This window comes from Antrostomus carolinensis, unplaced genomic scaffold (genome assembly GCF_000700745.2).
Source record: "Antrostomus carolinensis isolate BGI_N321 unplaced genomic scaffold, ASM70074v2 scaffold34995, whole genome shotgun sequence".
In the NCBI taxonomy this organism is placed as follows: Eukaryota; Metazoa; Chordata; class Aves; order Caprimulgiformes; family Caprimulgidae; genus Antrostomus; species Antrostomus carolinensis.
Window position 1 is genome coordinate 5,444 of NW_010318999.1, and position 16,023 is coordinate 21,466.

The following is a 16,023-nucleotide window of genomic DNA, read 5'->3' on the forward strand; positions in this document are numbered from 1 at the left end:
GACTAAAGATTTCCTTTTCATCACAGAGAAGTTATCTATTAGGATGTGGGAAAAAGAAGGCTTGTCAGAAAAGGATCCGTAGACCTGGAACAGATTTGCTACCAATAGAGGCTGGGAGAAAAATAATGTTTTTTCTTTCATGCTCCTTCACTGCTTTTGCAGGGAAACCGGTTCATCTCGTGTAATGAGATTTGTTAGATGGTAATTGGCTTGGAAAGCATCTCACAGCCAACCTTTACGTGCTTTCAAGTTTCGTGCAAAATAAGATTCCGTATTACCATGTAAATGTGAACCAAAACTTGTGTCAGTTTCTTCCTGACATTTCTGTGACATGTGACTGTTATTTCACGTGATGGATCTTGGTTTTTTTTCCTTTTCTAGATTTTGAGAAGCATGCTCTACAGAGGTTCTGAGGTTATGCGAGAAGTTGCATGGGTTATTTTTGATGAAATCCACTACATGAGAGATTCAGGTATCCTATATGTACAATTTTTCTTTTCAGATCTTTTTTTTTTCCCAATAACATTTTTTTTTTCTTTTGAAGAGTTGAACCTTTATTCCGTCTCCTAAAATCTTTGTTGTGGTGGTTTCACTTGGCTAGCAGCCGAACACAGCCGCTTGCTTACTCTCCCCCACCCTAGGGTCTAGCGGGAAGAATTGGAGGGGTAAGGGTAAGGAGACTTATAGATTGAGTTGAGAACAATTTAATAATTGAAATAAAATAAACCAAAACAAATAATAATAATATATACAACTGAGTGATACACAGTGCAATTGCTCACCGCCTGCCAGCCAAGCCCGGCCTTTTCTCAGATAACAAACCCAGAGGAGCAACAGTCCCAAAAACCGCAGTCCCAAAAGAGGAGCGAGAGCCTGAGGGAGAGCCCTCACAGGAGAGAGACCCTCATTAATATACTGAACATGATGTTACATGGCATGGAATATCCCATTAGCATATCCTAATGCCAGTTTGGCTTACTGATTTTAATATTCTTAGACCTTGCATCTGTAGACTCACAAAACACAAAGTCCTCGACTTCCAGTGGCAAGTGAAAACATAAGTATCTTATCAGGGTTCTTCTCATACCAAATCCCATACTGAAACCAAAACACAGCACTATTCTGGCTGCTAAAAAGAAAACTAGTTCTAACCCAGATGAAAACCAGGACATTTGTGCATAAATGATTCAGAATTGTTTTCTATTGAATGTATATGAGAGTTATTGTGTGTCACACTCTGCATTTTCTTTGCCAAGGCAAAAGCCACTTTGAGGGCATTTGATGTACCCCACTTGTGTAGAGGAGGCTTTTTTAACTTTTTGTTTTATTTTGTCTTTAAACATGCTGTTCTTTGGCTTCAGAGCTGAAAAATAGGTTTTTATCACATAAATTTTCCAATTTTCAGAACGTGGTGTGGTTTGGGAAGAGACAATTATTTTGCTCCCTGACAATGTTCATTATGTGTTCCTTTCTGCAACTATTCCAAACGCCCGTCAGTTTGCTGAGTGGATCTGCCACCTTCACAAACAGGTAATGTTTCTGATGTGCTAAACCCCCATCCTTGTTGTCTTGTGGCATAGTACTGTCTCTTTGGTTGATGAGAACTGAACCTTTGAGTGTCTTTTTAGTCATCTTCTTATTGCTTATAAATGATGAGATACATCAGTCCTGGCTTCTCTGGTTGTACTGGCTTTTGCAGCTGTACTGGCTGTTGGTTCTACATAGTAACATTAAAGCTGTTTCTTTTAAAGTTTATTTTCCACACCTATTTAGACACCAGCTTGATTTCAACAAATATTCTGAATTATGAAATATGATGAATGCGCTGTGATTTCCAGAGGGCTGATAGAGAAGAGGTTACTTGGAGAATTTGTTTGAAGTACTCTATAAAAAGGCCGTGTGGGACTCAAAAGTAAATCATAAATCCATAGGAAATACTCTGTATGCATGCAAACAAAGTGAGAAAAGAGGAGTATAGGAAACCTATCCTGTCCTTTAACCATTAGGCTTATTTTACTGGGTTTTTTTTTAAAAAGAGATGCTTTTGCAGCAAATAATATGGGAATTAGGGAAGATAATATCCGCAAGAGGTTGGTCCGATTTTGAAAATATGCCAAAGATTGATTTTTAGGCTGTTGAGGATGAAAGGTGTGTAGTAAAGAGGTGTCTGATTAAGCTTGGCACAAAACCTTGACTGTGTGTTGCAGAACTGTGGGTTTTTTTAAAGCTGATTTACATAAAATGTAATGCTTTAAAGGAATAGTTTTATTTATTATTTTTTCTAAATACACTTTCTCTGTGCAGTAAAACCTTAAATGTCTACAATGTACCTTTTTTTGGTGATGTAAGAAATACTGCAGGCTTTTTTACAAAATAGAAATTAACGCTTTTTCCTTTGATTGTAAAAGACGCTAGGATTTTGAGTCTGTGTAATAATACAGAAGGAAATACTACCTGTCCTTTTTGTGTTCATGAGAAAGAATTTTTGTCGATAACTGGTGTTCTTCTGAAGGATTTGCAGACTGACTTTTTTTTAAGCAAAGTCATTAGTACAAAATCCATATTCAGGAAAGAAAATTTGTTATCTTGGTTTCTGTGAGTCTTATTTTCTCACTTTCAGATGTATTTTAATAGTAGTGTATTGGATTTTTCATCAAGTGTTTTTACAATGCAGTTAGAAACGTTAAATAGTTATGTATATACTGTTTTTTTTTTTTCTAGCCTTGCCATGTGATTTACACAGACTATCGACCCACTCCACTGCAGCATTATATATTCCCAGCGGGAGGAGATGGACTCCATCTGGTTGTTGATGAAAATGTAAGGAAAATTCAGTTTGTTTGAAATACCTTTTTCCTCACGTATCAGTCATGAGCTTGATCTCCTGCAAACTTTGAGTTGGCTATGCAAAGGATTTTTGTGTTAAAATGTTAAGTACAAACGGGTAACAGTGATCTCTGAATTGCTTTTATATTTTTGGAGTCTTATAGAAGAGATTGGTTTTATTATTTAATGTCACGTGGTCAGCTGAGTGATACTTTGCTGAGATGTCTTAAGTGCCCTCATCCTTGCTTTGTTTTCTAAAGTGCATGCTGCTTTCTGTAGATCTGCAAAGTCGCTGATGTTTCTTGTACTGTTTCTCACTCAAAAGAAGATGTTGTAGCATTTAAATTTTGCCTTGGTTTAGGGGGCAAAATATTTTTGTGTCTTTAGGTGATTTTTGAAGTAACAACTTGTTTAGAATTCATAATTGGCTGGCACAGCAGTAGCTAACGTCATAAACAGTAGTACTGCACTTGAAGCTAGGTCTTCAATGGGCAGTGTAGTTTCACATAGACATTCCTAGAAGTCAGTTTGGGTATTGTGTCATTCAGCAAGTCTAGCATGGTTGATGGTGTGATGGATAGAACAACAAGAAATAACTTAAGAGACACTAATGTAATTCTGAGCTGTGCCACGAACCTAGTGCAGTTGCTAGCTTATGTGTTGTTTTTGTCCTTCTGCCTGTAAATATGGGGTAATGGTACTGGCTATGCAAAGCAAAAAGTATTTTTAAGTGAGCTGTGTAAGAAGTAATTGCTTACAAAGATGGTGGTTTATTTCTAGGGAGATTTCAGAGAAGATAATTTTAATACAGCAATGCAAGTGCTTAGAGATGCAGGAGACTTAGCAAAAGGAGACCCGAAAGGGAGAAAAGGAGGAACAAAAGGTGAGTTTGAGTCCCATTTTAAAGCAACATTTTGTATAATACAACAAAGTTTATGTAAGTTGTGCTCGTGTCTTGATTATTCCATAAGATACTTTTTTGCTAAAATTACATTTAAATTAATGTAATCTCTCTACAGGTCCTTCAAATGTTTTTAAGATTGTGAAGATGATCATGGAAAGGAATTTCCAACCTGTTATTATTTTCAGCTTCAGTAAGAAAGACTGCGAAGCCTATGCACTTCAGATGACAAAGTTAGATTTCAATACAGGTACAGATAAATAAAATATAGTTTTATCACAATTGTGGTTTGCTGTGAAATGTTACTCTGATTAGATATTTCTATTTACTTTGGGACTTTTTGAGTAAAAACAATTGAAAAACACATATTGCTTTTTCATTTACTGTGATGGTACGTCAGGCTACGTTCAGTAGGAAACTGTTGGTTCACAAAGAGTGCTTGGTCATCACAGTGTTGAATTATTCCTCTATTTTAAAGTTAATTTCTTTCTCCAAAATCCTGTTCACTGTAATTAGGGCACAGGAATTCCTAGAAAATTCTGTCTGTTATGGGCGAGGACTGATCATAACAAATGTATTTCCCAAAATTTTAATGTTATGTCCATTGGAAAAATGAATATTCTCTCTAAGTCAAAACAGCTGTGTAACAAACCACTAGATTGTTCTTTCTCAACTACTCAGTCCTGTTTTCCTTCCCTCCTTCCCTCCTTCCTTCCTTCCTTCCTTCCTTCCTTCCTTCCTTCCTTCCTTCCTCCCTCCCTCCCTCCCTCCCTCCCTCCCAAGACGCAAGCTTGGAAAATAAGTTTAAGTTCATCACTTCTTGGAAATTTAATAAGTCATAATAAAAATAAGGAATTTGTTGTAAATCAGCGTATAATTTCATATTTATGAACTGTTCAAGGTTCTTGCTTACTTGGTCCAATCTTTGTATGTTCTGGTTCAGTGTTGCAAAATAATGCATGCAGCTGTTTCTGTCAGAAAATGTAAAGATATGCACAAGTGCAGAGATGTGTTTTTGTGTTTTCTCCAGTCATACCTTTGAACATATTCATACTCCTTAAGTAGAAAGGGTGTGAACTTTGAGAATCAATGGGGAAGAGACTACGTCCATACAGAAAGGGACTAGTAGGTAGAAGAGAAACAGGGAGAGGTTTGTTAGATAGACAGAAATGGCATAAAACTGAGAAATCCCAAGCTTGGAAACAGCTAAAGTTTGGATTATTCTGCCAGGTTTGTTCTGTTTTCCTTTTTCCTGTGCATTTACTTCTGGTTACTATTCTGCTCCTTCCGGCTCAGATTCAAGTCTTGGATCATCTGGCCCAATGCGTGTGGTTTTGTGTAGACTTCAGTCTTCCACAGTATTTGTATCATAAACTTTTGTAAATATTAGAATGCTGTAATGCTTTATTTACATATGGTATTAGCCTTCTAGATTTTGTAATAACTTAAAAATTGCCTTGTTAGATGAAGAAAAAAAGATGGTTGAAGAAGTGTTCAATAATGCAATTGATTGTCTGTCAGATGAAGACAAAAAGCTTCCTCAGGTGAGTGGAGATTGAATAGGGGGAGTTGCTGCTCTCCTGTTTTCTGCAACTTTTGAGGCCATGGGCCTTTTGTAGTGGGTACAGAAATAATAAAATTTATATTCACATTCATCTCCCCAGGTTTTAAGCTCTCTTGCATTGCTCTTTGGCATTGTGAAATAGGACTCAGTGATTAGGGTTCCTTCCAGTGATTCCAGCAAACAACATAAGCCAAAATTAACCATGGAGGTCCTACCCTGCATTTTATTTTTTTCTAAGTATGTTTTTAGGTAAACAGAAGGGCTTATAAAGATTTATAGCTGGGTTAAAACTGTCTGGAAATAGTTCAAATGAGAGTGTGGAGTGCGCTTTATCAGGTATTGGCTGCTGAGCCTATCAAAAAGTTGAACTGATGCATCTGTATTCTAATTTATTGTGTACTGACTAAGCATAGTTACTGTCCTTACAGTGGAAAAATACAGGCTTCTAAATGGACAGAATATTACACGATTCAGTACTTTTGTAAAAAATACTAAAACTTATTTCTGCCCCCCTTCTTTATTTATCTGTGTCCATAATTTCTTAATGTAGTGATGTTTATTGTAAGCATGACAATTTCTCCTTGAAAAAAACCATTTAGTTTTTGGCCGTGCCTACTTGCTTTGAATTCAACACACCTGTTTTGTTTGTGAACTGGAGAAAAATGGAAAATAGGAATCCAATATATGAGGTGTTATTTGCTGGGTTTTTTTGCTAAGTTTGTAACAGTGGCATTATATCCAAGTCATCTTTTTGGTCTCTGTGGACAGTGTTATCTCAAAAGTGTATTATCAGAATTAGGTTTGGGCTGGTGACCAAGTGTTAACAGATTGTTAATGAGAATCTTTGTTTTCAAAGAAAAAAAACAGAGACAAAACTAGGTTTATGCAGGTATTTGTTTGAAGTAGAATGTTTTTAGAATTTTAAGAGATTAATTCAGTCATTTACTGCTTGAATTTCCTTATTTCACTCTCACAGGTGCTGACTTCACTGTTTTACATCACATATCAATAATGAAAATCACTGCAACTAAAATGGAAACAAAATATGTCATGCATACCAGGATCACTGTTTCCAAAAATAGTTTTAAATCATGCATAATTTTTTATAGAAGCAAATTTAAATACTAACTGCATGCATAAATTACAGCATAGCTTCACAGTTGGTCTAATGCAATTTAAGACTAATCTGCTACTGAAAAGGTTGGCCCCTGGCTTTACCTTTCATATCATTCCTAGTTCTAACTGGAAAATAATACTGAAGGAGTATTTATTGTTTTTAAAATCAGGAAATAGTGAATTATTGGAACACTCAGAGCAGTGTTGAGGTTTTCTGTACAGGTTTTATTTTCTAGTAATGAATATTAAGGTTTGTTTACTGGTCTTTATGTGTTTCTTCCCAGGTTGAGCATGTTCTTCCTCTTCTGAAACGAGGAATTGGTATCCATCATGGTGGTCTGCTTCCTATCTTAAAAGAAACCATAGAAATTCTTTTCTCTGAGGGCCTAATAAAGGTATATATTTCATGTCCATATTTATTTTTTTCTTTGTTGTGAATACACAGTTAGTCCTGAAAAACTGACAATTCTGTCTTAGCTCAGAATGTACGCTAGTGTTACAGTGGAGATGTGCTCCTTGACTGAAAAAGGGGAAAGGCTCATTGCACATACCAAGCTGAAAAATGCTTTGTGTTTTGAATGTGCTTCTGTGCAGGAAGCATAAGGCTTAGTACTTACCAAAAACTGTTCTTTAACATTGTGTGGACCATTAAGTAGGCAGTTTTATAAAGAGCTACACACATATGAAGGGAAAAGCTCTTTTCTGTGGATCTACATACTGGGTTCTACAAATGCACACAGCACCTCTGGAAGCCTGTAGCTGTTCCAGTGGCTCAGGTTAATTGGTGTGATTGGTTGCAGCTCCCTTTCCTTGAGAAACCTGAAAAAACAATTCTTTTGCCTTAGATGTCTTATGTTAGTCCACAAGTACAGCTCTAGTTTTAAGTGTTTCAGGTTTTATTCTGAAATTCTTAATCTTACAGTGTCTAAGTTTAACATTTTCTTCAATTGTTATATGATATATTTTACTCCTATAAATGACTGTAAACATTTACCAAGCTGTTTGTTGGTTGCCTTAAGTGACATACATTCAGAAAGATCTAACCTTACGTGAAAGTTGTGGGGGTTTTTTTGGGTAACTAACTTATTGCAAACTTTGAATATGGAAATTAACTATTATTTTTCATCAGTATAATTTGCACCCCCTTGTATTTTCTTTCTGAGCCCTTCATGTAGTCCCTTCTTTCATGTTTTCAACTTTTCATGTTTTCCCAAAGGAAGTAAGGGAAGGATGAAAGAATGGTTTTTGTCCAGTTTTTAAATACTCAGTGTGCTTATGTTCCTATGTTGACAGCACATAAGTAGTAAAATCTGGAGAGGTCTTGTGTAGCAATCTCTGACTGTTTGCATTTTTGCTGAAGGGCCTTTGTTTTTGTTTGCTTAACTTTTGTGTGTTTATCTAGGCCTTATTTGCAACAGAGACTTTTGCTATGGGAATTAATATGCCAGCCAGGACTGTGCTATTTACAAGTGCCAGCAAATTTGATGGAAAAGATTTCCGATGGGTGAGTGGAAAACAGGTCCTGTAGAATGACTGAATTGCAATATTTAAACCTTATTAGGATTAAATTTTCTCTTGACATATCCACTTCAATGTAGTAGAAAATACTTTTTTCTTTCAGAAATCTTTCTTCATTCACTAATGCATTTATAGGTGTACAAATTCCTGAAGACAAGATTCCTCAGATTATGCATGACATTATTTATTTTAATAGATAAAGCAAAAGGGCATCCCAGGTTAATGGCAGGCGTTGGATTAGACTAAGACTTCTGCACAACTTGTCCAAAACTCTGAGACTCAGGTATTTAATACTGTGTCACAAAAATGTGGAGAATAAGTGGGCGGTCACTAAATTTAGGTTTTGACAGAACAAAGAGAAGAGATAATTTACCTCAGGAGGGTATTGATTGTTTTGTTATAGCAGAGTATTTTGGGTAGCCCACAGAAAGACAGAAATGTGCGAAAGGAGAGACAGGTTCTTAAACAGCTGAAAAACAAATAATTTCAAAGTTTTAAACATTAGAACCAGGTATGTGATTCACATGTAAATAATAATAAGGGTGTACAAGTCATCACAGCAAAGCTTCATAAGTAAATGTCACAGTTCATCTTTCAGAGATGGGAATATTGCAGTAAAGAGGACAAGTGACTTGACATGTGCATTATGAAGTAAACATCTCTTCAATCTTAGTTTGGGCTGCTGGGTTTCATGATTCATTCAGTCTGATTTCACGTCCTCAAGATACATGTGAGAATTAGCTACCTTTGAGGTATTAGATAATGTGTAACTCCTGCTTCTAAAATGATTTAGCATGGTTTCCATAAGTCGTTATTGAGATCTGACTTAAAAGTGAAAGTTGTTGGGAATGCAGATTCCACAGATGAAAAAAAAAAAAGTTTTATAATTTACTGAGCCATAGGGAACCAGTTATAGTTGGCTCTTGTCCATGCCCCAGTTTTTTATAGCCTCTTCAGTTCCATGATTAGTAAACATAGAAATACTGCTCTTGCTAGTTATCAGTATTTTAATGTTACATTTGAATGAAGTGATACATCATTTGAAGATGGTGAAGATACATTATCAGTATGTTGAAGATGTGTCATATTTTAATGATCTCCTCTGTGCCCAGCAACCTTCCTTCACGTATGACGTAGTAAAATGGTTTTTTGTGCTTATTATAGTGAAGCAGCATGTTAGGGAAATCACTGTAGCTATGAGAACATTAGTTAACTTACACTGCTGACATACATTATTCATATTCATGGATTTATATCTTAGTAGCTTAGTGATCAGTTATGAGTAATTAATTTAACCTGTGGAAAGTTAGTGTCTTAGATAACTCTCTTTTGCTAATTTTTATGCATCATGGTAATTTACTGTGTACTTGAAAATAGCATTTTGTATGTTCTTTCTATTTTTCCAATGTTTGCTATTTTATTCTTTTTCTCATTTTATCCTAGATATCCTCAGGTGAATACATTCAAATGTCAGGTCGTGCAGGACGCCGAGGTATGGATGACAGAGGAATAGTAATTCTTATGGTGGATGAAAAAATGAGTCCAACAATTGGCAAGCAGCTTTTGAAGGTAGGAGAAAAGCTAACTCTTCTTCTTTTTCGTCGTCCCCACTAAGGTTATTCTCATTTGAATAACGAAACATATAAAATTTTACACCCAGAACAAGAAGTGTCTAGATCATGCAGGTAGCAGATGACAATTCCTGAAAAGAGTATGAGCTTTCACTGAACTCTCACTAAAGTAGGAGTTTCTATTGTGAAACAAAATTAGAAGAGTAGTATTATCCTCCTCTGTATAAAAGGGATCTCAGGCAGGAGAAGTAGAACTATATCCTGTTTTCTGGTGATATCACTACTACTGCAGCATTCCATTTGTTTCTTGCTGACCACAGCCAGTTCCAGGATATTGCCGAAAACGTTTACTGAGCTTTCACAAGAATTCTTAAAGACCTGGTTTGGTGATGAAATAAAACTTTGTTAATGGACTTTTCAGCATAATAGGCAAACTGGACAAAGTTGTGCAAAAAAATGGGGCATGTGATAAATATGAAGAGTAAGATGGCTGTCAGTGAGCTAAAATTAACTATGGAGAAATTGATAGTGCTTGTAGGAAACTTTGAGATTTGGAAATCAAGAGGTTGAAAAAAACACTCTTGTGGTTGAGATGGGCATTAGATTATAGGGCCTCCCCAAATTGTTGTGGAAGTTGCTACGGATTATTATAATAGTACCCTCTTGCTTTTATAATTTGAATGTGAAACATTGCACTCATTACACTTCTATTTAAATTCCATGGCAAAAATCAACATACTATTCTGTAGTGTGTGTTGCCTTTCTTAGGCTGCTTATGTTAATTGTGCACACATGTTAAAACTGAAAAGTCTGTGGGTTAACTCTGCATGCTGTTCAGGAGCTTGTAGCCTTGGTGCAAATAGCAGGTCATTTGTGTTCAGATGGCACTTACAGTATTATTACAGTTTGTATGCATTGTGGGAATCATCTTAAGTCATCATCAGGGTATGTTAATGAAAAACATACATTTGTTGAAAAAAAAAACCCCATATGCCAGTATTTATTTTATGTAGGCTAATTAAGAACAAGGGGAAAAGTACATACGTGGATGCTGTTAGTTATGCAGATACAGATTCCTTGTTGTCTATCTTGCTCTGTCAGCGCTACCTGTTAATTTATAATAAAGGTATACATCAGACTGCTGTTACACACAAGTAGTGTTTAACTTCTTAAAGTCAGAATTTTAATAAATCCTACATTATGACTAACTAACCAGAAATTAGTAAAATAAGAAATTTCAAAAATATTTAAACTCATTCATGTATGGTAGCATCAGGCTTTGAATTTATTTCTTAGTCTTGGTTCAATTTTCATTTTCTTGGAGAAGTGGCCATATGTTTATTTGTTTACATGCACACTTAGCACATATATGAGGTGTATGAAGACTAAGTATTTTCAGTCTCTGAGGTGTATGAAGACTAAGTATTTTAACTGTATTTTTATGAGTTTTTAAGGCTATCATCTAGAAATAGATGTAGTTTTTTGGCATACTTAAAGGCTTTATACCTTTGTACCTCCATGGCTGAAAAATTAAACAGCAGGAGATACAAAATGAGAGAAGAAGAAAAAAAATTTCTTAGAAATAGAATTAATTTTGTGTGCTTGTAATCCATAGTTCATAAAGATTATCCCACAAAATTTAATTTATATGAAATAATTGTAAATAACTTACGAAAAACTGATATTTCAATTATTTATCTTCAGACTTGATGAGATTATAAGCTCAGCCATTCAGAAGGTGTTTTTTTAAGTTTGTAAGTTCAGTAGTTTGAGAACTATAGAACTCAATCTGCATGAATTAAGACAAAAAAAGGAAATAGTAGATCACTTACATTTTTTTGGTACTATGTCTTCTTTTGTCTAGGTTTTAAGGAAATAATAAAGAATGTTTCCTTTATTGAAACTGTAAGCCCTTTGATTTTTTTTTTCCCCTTCTGAATTATAAGGAAACAAAGAGGAAAAATAATGACACCTTTTTTGCTTTCTATATTATCTCTTGGTTCTTCTCCACTGAGCTAAATAAATTTGTGTATTTCATTAGTTTTTTCACTACTTCACTAGTGAGCAAGGGCTGAATTTAAGATTTCTTTGAAAAAGATCAGAAGTGGCTATAATGCAGGTATGGATGCTTCTGGAGCCTCTGTAACTATGCAGCCACTTGCTGAAAAGGCAGTAAAAGTAATCTTTTATGAGATGAGCAGTACAACATTAAAAAATACTTATTTTCCTTTTTAGATATGAAACACTTAGCGGAAATTTCATGTCAAAAAAGGCCTAGAATGTATACAGACTAACATTTCTTCAGCATTCACATTCTGTATTCATCGTTAAGCATGTCTGAATTGGGTTTTACTTGCTGACAGTGTTTATCTGTAGTAAGATCACGATCATGTCTTGTAGTAGTATTTTGCTGCCACATCACGTATTGTGGCTTTGCTCCAGGATAAGCTAAAGATTTATAGGGAAAACTGAAGAATAAATATATTAGCCATATTGAGAATGAGAGGACATTTACATAGGACATTTTTATCATAGCTCTTCAACCCTAATGCATGTCTGATCCAAACCATTTCCTGAATACTAGAGCAAAACGCCTAGGAATGATGTTATCAGCTGCCTGCCTGGCGCTGCGATCCGTGAAGTGAGAGCTTTGAGTACGTTTCAGTACCAGCAGTATTGCTGCAGCTGGGCTCTTTGGCTGTGGCACTGTTCATTGCCATATTGTCTACACTACTTCAGACTTAAATTGAAAGTTCAAATCTTAGATAGGAGTTCTTAGGAATATTTGTAAATATTTCTTAGGGATATTTGTAAATATTTCTTAAACCCAGGAACATACATTTACCTTCTGCAGTGTAACTAGGTTTTTTTGTTTATCCTTAGCATTTATTTAAGCACTGAGTATTTAGTAAACTGGTGACTCACACAAATCTACAAAACTAATTGCTTACAATACTGTTGCATAGCTTTCTGAAGACAGTCAAATACAGTTTTATATTTGCATAAAACTAAGAAATATTTGATGGGATTTTTTTGTTTGTTTGTTTCCTTAATTAAAATCTTTAGTTACACTGTTTTGGTTTAGGTAGGAAGTGGAAGGCCTCTATTTGACGCTAGATGGCCTTTGAAACTGGAGCAGAATGTCCCTAGTTGGAATTTGGCCATGTTACAAGCATGTGTTCCTACAGAGACAATTGAGTTACTGACCAGCAGTAATCTGTTATGTCTCCAGAATACAAAAATCTTAACCTAATTATGTTATGGAAATGAATGATTGTATAATGAAAGAACATGTGCTAATGTAAGTAGGTTTTTGAGCCTTGAATTTGAGTGTCTCAGTTCTTTGCATCTTCTTATTCCTTCACAGGAGAAGTTAGATGGACTGAAAAATTGAAAGAAAACATTAATCTAGCCAGAAAAAATATACAGTATTATGCTTTCCTTGTCATTTGCGTATGGAACATAAAGTGCCCCAATGCCAAGCTGTAGGAGATATTCCACTAGCTACATCTGGCTCCTGGCAGGGCCTTCCTTTGAGAGTTGGCAGTACTGTGCTCATTTGGCTTGTATGCTGCTATTAGAAATCCATCTGGTCTTTCTGTATTTTATTTTGACTCTTAGGTTGTTATTGTACTAGGCAAATGAACAGGATAGCAATTCAGACAGTTTAATACTTTTCTCTTTAACTTCCTGGCTATTTGCACAGCTCTCTCATGCGACCACTGTGCAGTTGTTGGAAAGTTCCTTCGTTTTGAAGGGGCACATCGTCATTCCCATATAACTGAGGCAGCATCATGCGGTATTTTTTGTTTTAATTGTCTGCCGTGTGTCACGTATGGCTGTTCCTTTCAGAGTCTCGAGTAGAAAGAAAAGTCTGTTTAGTGTGAAAAGCAATATTTAAATAAAAATAAATAAATTATAAAAATAAATAAATTATGGTAATTAGTTATAAATGTAAGATTGGAAATGGTGAGGAGGTGATGTGAAGCTTTAGTTGCTAGCAGAGGAAGTGTCTGGAACAGGAGCTATCTGATAAAACTGCTGGAAGTTAGTACTTCTGCATAAGCATAACTACCTAAAAATACCAAAACTACCAAAAAGAATTAAAAATAAGTCTTGGGCACTAGTGTTATTTAGTGTGGATTTCTAACATAGAAAGTGGAACAAGTAACTAAAACTCTTGCCTGGGTCATGAGAAACACCATAGTGAGGTAATTCTGTAAAAAAAAGTGCTAAATCAGAATTCAGGAAAAATAATGGCTAATCTGTAGGAAAGAAGTACTCTTTTATGCAAAAGTCCTTCACTTAATCTTTGACTGTGAGGTTGCTTGTTCATTCTTTTGGCGTGCCTGGTACTGACTCATAGGTCATGAGTCTACTCCTGTATTGGTCTTTCAGTGTTTTAAAATAAATACAGGTGTGTATGCTCTTGAATTGGGTTGGAAAAATTTAAAAACTTTAATAATTACCTAATGTAAAAGTATAGATTCTGTTGTTCGAGTGGTTGAGTTTTGGGTGCTTTTTTGGTTGTTGTTACTGTTAGGTAGATTTAAGACAATGCAAAAATGTTGCCAGTCTTTGTTAGTCTTTAAAAGAAGACTTTAAAAGTCTTTACCCGTATACATTAACATCATATTCCTGAAATTATTGGTGTGGTTTTATTCAAGTGATCTCCTTTGCCTAATATGTAGAAGACCCTTCCAGGGAATGGGATTTTTTTTCAAGTGATAAGATTTATTCTGGTACAATGAGTTCTCAGGTACTGCTACGAACTGTACTGCATTTTTATTGTATGATGAAGCAGGAAGAACAGGAGTAGAGCATAAACAGAGTTCCTTTTGCAAATGAAATGCTTAGCACAGCCAGAAGTCAAGAGGCAGAGGTTGTTAGCTGTGCCTGGCTGCCACAGAAGTCCCTGTCAGAAAGCTCAGGGTACAATCTGATGCAGGCTAGAGCGCAGCAGCTGTTCAGTGCAGTGTTTGCCAAAACTGCAGCACAAGCTTCTTTTGCAAGGAGAAAACCTGATCCATTGCCTATGAATAGTGGGTTTTTTTGCAAAATGTGGTGGCGTGTATTGACATTGGTATGGAATGATACGGCTTTACTCCTTCACTCTTATGATAAAGACTTTGCAGAATCTTTAGTACTGCTGGTTGTCCGCTTGTTTTAAAACTGTAGTGTGTGCTGATTTTCCATTTGCCTTTCCCCAAATGCTTTAAAGGTGTTTTTAGAGAAGCAAACTGTTATTTCAGTTCATTTCCTGTAACTTGCAAGTGAGTAGTAAATAACAGCTTTCCATTTAATCTTGTTTGGAGCTACGCACAAGACAGTGGGTGAAGCCTTCTGGTGAGTCTGTCTTCCATCAGCATTCAGTCCCTCTGCAAACATCAGATTAACATGCCAGTTTAATTATAGTATTGTACTTCAGTTTGACTTATATCTTACTTATATGGGGAAAAAAATGCTTCAGGATTTGAGAAATGCAACAAAGGCTAGTTTGGGAGAGAAACAGACGTCAGCTGGAGGTTGACACTAACACTTGTTGGAAAAGCCCTTGCAAAATCTAAAGGAATAGATTGTCACTAGTGGTTTGAGGACAGTATAATGTTCTTTCTAGTCTAAAGGTGTGACATAGATGAGAATCTCAATGAAACAAATGTTTTGGATACTTTATCAAAATTTAGATAAAAATAATAGTTTTAATGTGAAATCCTTCTTTTTATTTTAAACTGTCAAACTTCCCTTGTTCTTACGAAGCTTGCACTGCAGAAATTTTCCGGGCTTCAGTTCAGGAAGATACTTAACTTCTAAGCTTAATTTAAAATCTGCTTAAAGTCAACAAGATTTTAGCATGAAGTGATGGAGAGAATTCAGCTGTTTTAAGGGAAACAGATACTCAAATGCCATTGTGAACAGAGTTACAGTTTTGTAGACAATTATGCAAGCCAGCAGACAGAAGAGAACAGCAGATAGTTCTTCCTGACATTTGCAACCAAAATTAGGGGAGATGGGGTGCATCAGGTGACGTATAAAATGGTTAGCCACTCTTGAACTTCACCTTAGACTTTTCCAGAGCCAGTAGGACTCAGCTAACTGGTATTAATTAATCATGGTTGCTCCTTGTTAATGCCACAAGTTACTTTTAAGTTTTACGTGATTGGTCTGTGGAAAGCGGCTTCCCCTCAACTGACAGATTTTTGAGAAATTGTCTTTTAATTTGATAAACTCCTCACTACAAATGTAAATGCATTCTGACTGATTAAGCTAGATTATTTTCTTTGCCTTCTTAAAACGAAAAAGGTAAGTGTGAGATGAACAGAAGACAAACTTCCTTTTTAAGATTTACTTTTATGTTAATTTTTAGTAGAATTATATGGTCTTTGCTAGGGCACACATTTCCTTTGAGTTAAAACATCCTGCATATTTCCTGAAACTGTAAATTGTCACATCAGTGACCTGGTACTTGCAGTAGCAAATCTGAAACCAATGAGTGTTGAGAACCCCCATTTTTAAAAAGGGTAACAAGG

At 35.7% G+C, this 16,023-nt stretch overlaps 1 protein-coding gene across 1 annotated transcript in view; it reads left to right on the forward strand.

The window, feature by feature from the left end:
- LOC104525853 (exosome RNA helicase MTR4) overlaps nucleotides 1-9,494 on the forward strand; it is a gene marked incomplete at both ends in the record, with an annotated part of 14,794 nt that extends 5,300 nt beyond the window's left edge. The window contains 9 exons of the mRNA XM_010169118.1: nucleotides 382-472; nucleotides 1,406-1,530; nucleotides 2,722-2,820; nucleotides 3,607-3,709; nucleotides 3,846-3,977; nucleotides 5,192-5,271; nucleotides 6,692-6,802; nucleotides 7,810-7,911; nucleotides 9,369-9,494. Coding sequence (XP_010167420.1) covers nucleotides 382-472; nucleotides 1,406-1,530; nucleotides 2,722-2,820; nucleotides 3,607-3,709; nucleotides 3,846-3,977; nucleotides 5,192-5,271; nucleotides 6,692-6,802; nucleotides 7,810-7,911; nucleotides 9,369-9,494 — 969 coding nt within the window. The remainder of the gene's footprint in view (nucleotides 1-381; nucleotides 473-1,405; nucleotides 1,531-2,721; nucleotides 2,821-3,606; nucleotides 3,710-3,845; nucleotides 3,978-5,191; nucleotides 5,272-6,691; nucleotides 6,803-7,809; nucleotides 7,912-9,368) is intronic.
- Between the last annotated feature and the right edge of the window lie 6,529 nt (nucleotides 9,495-16,023).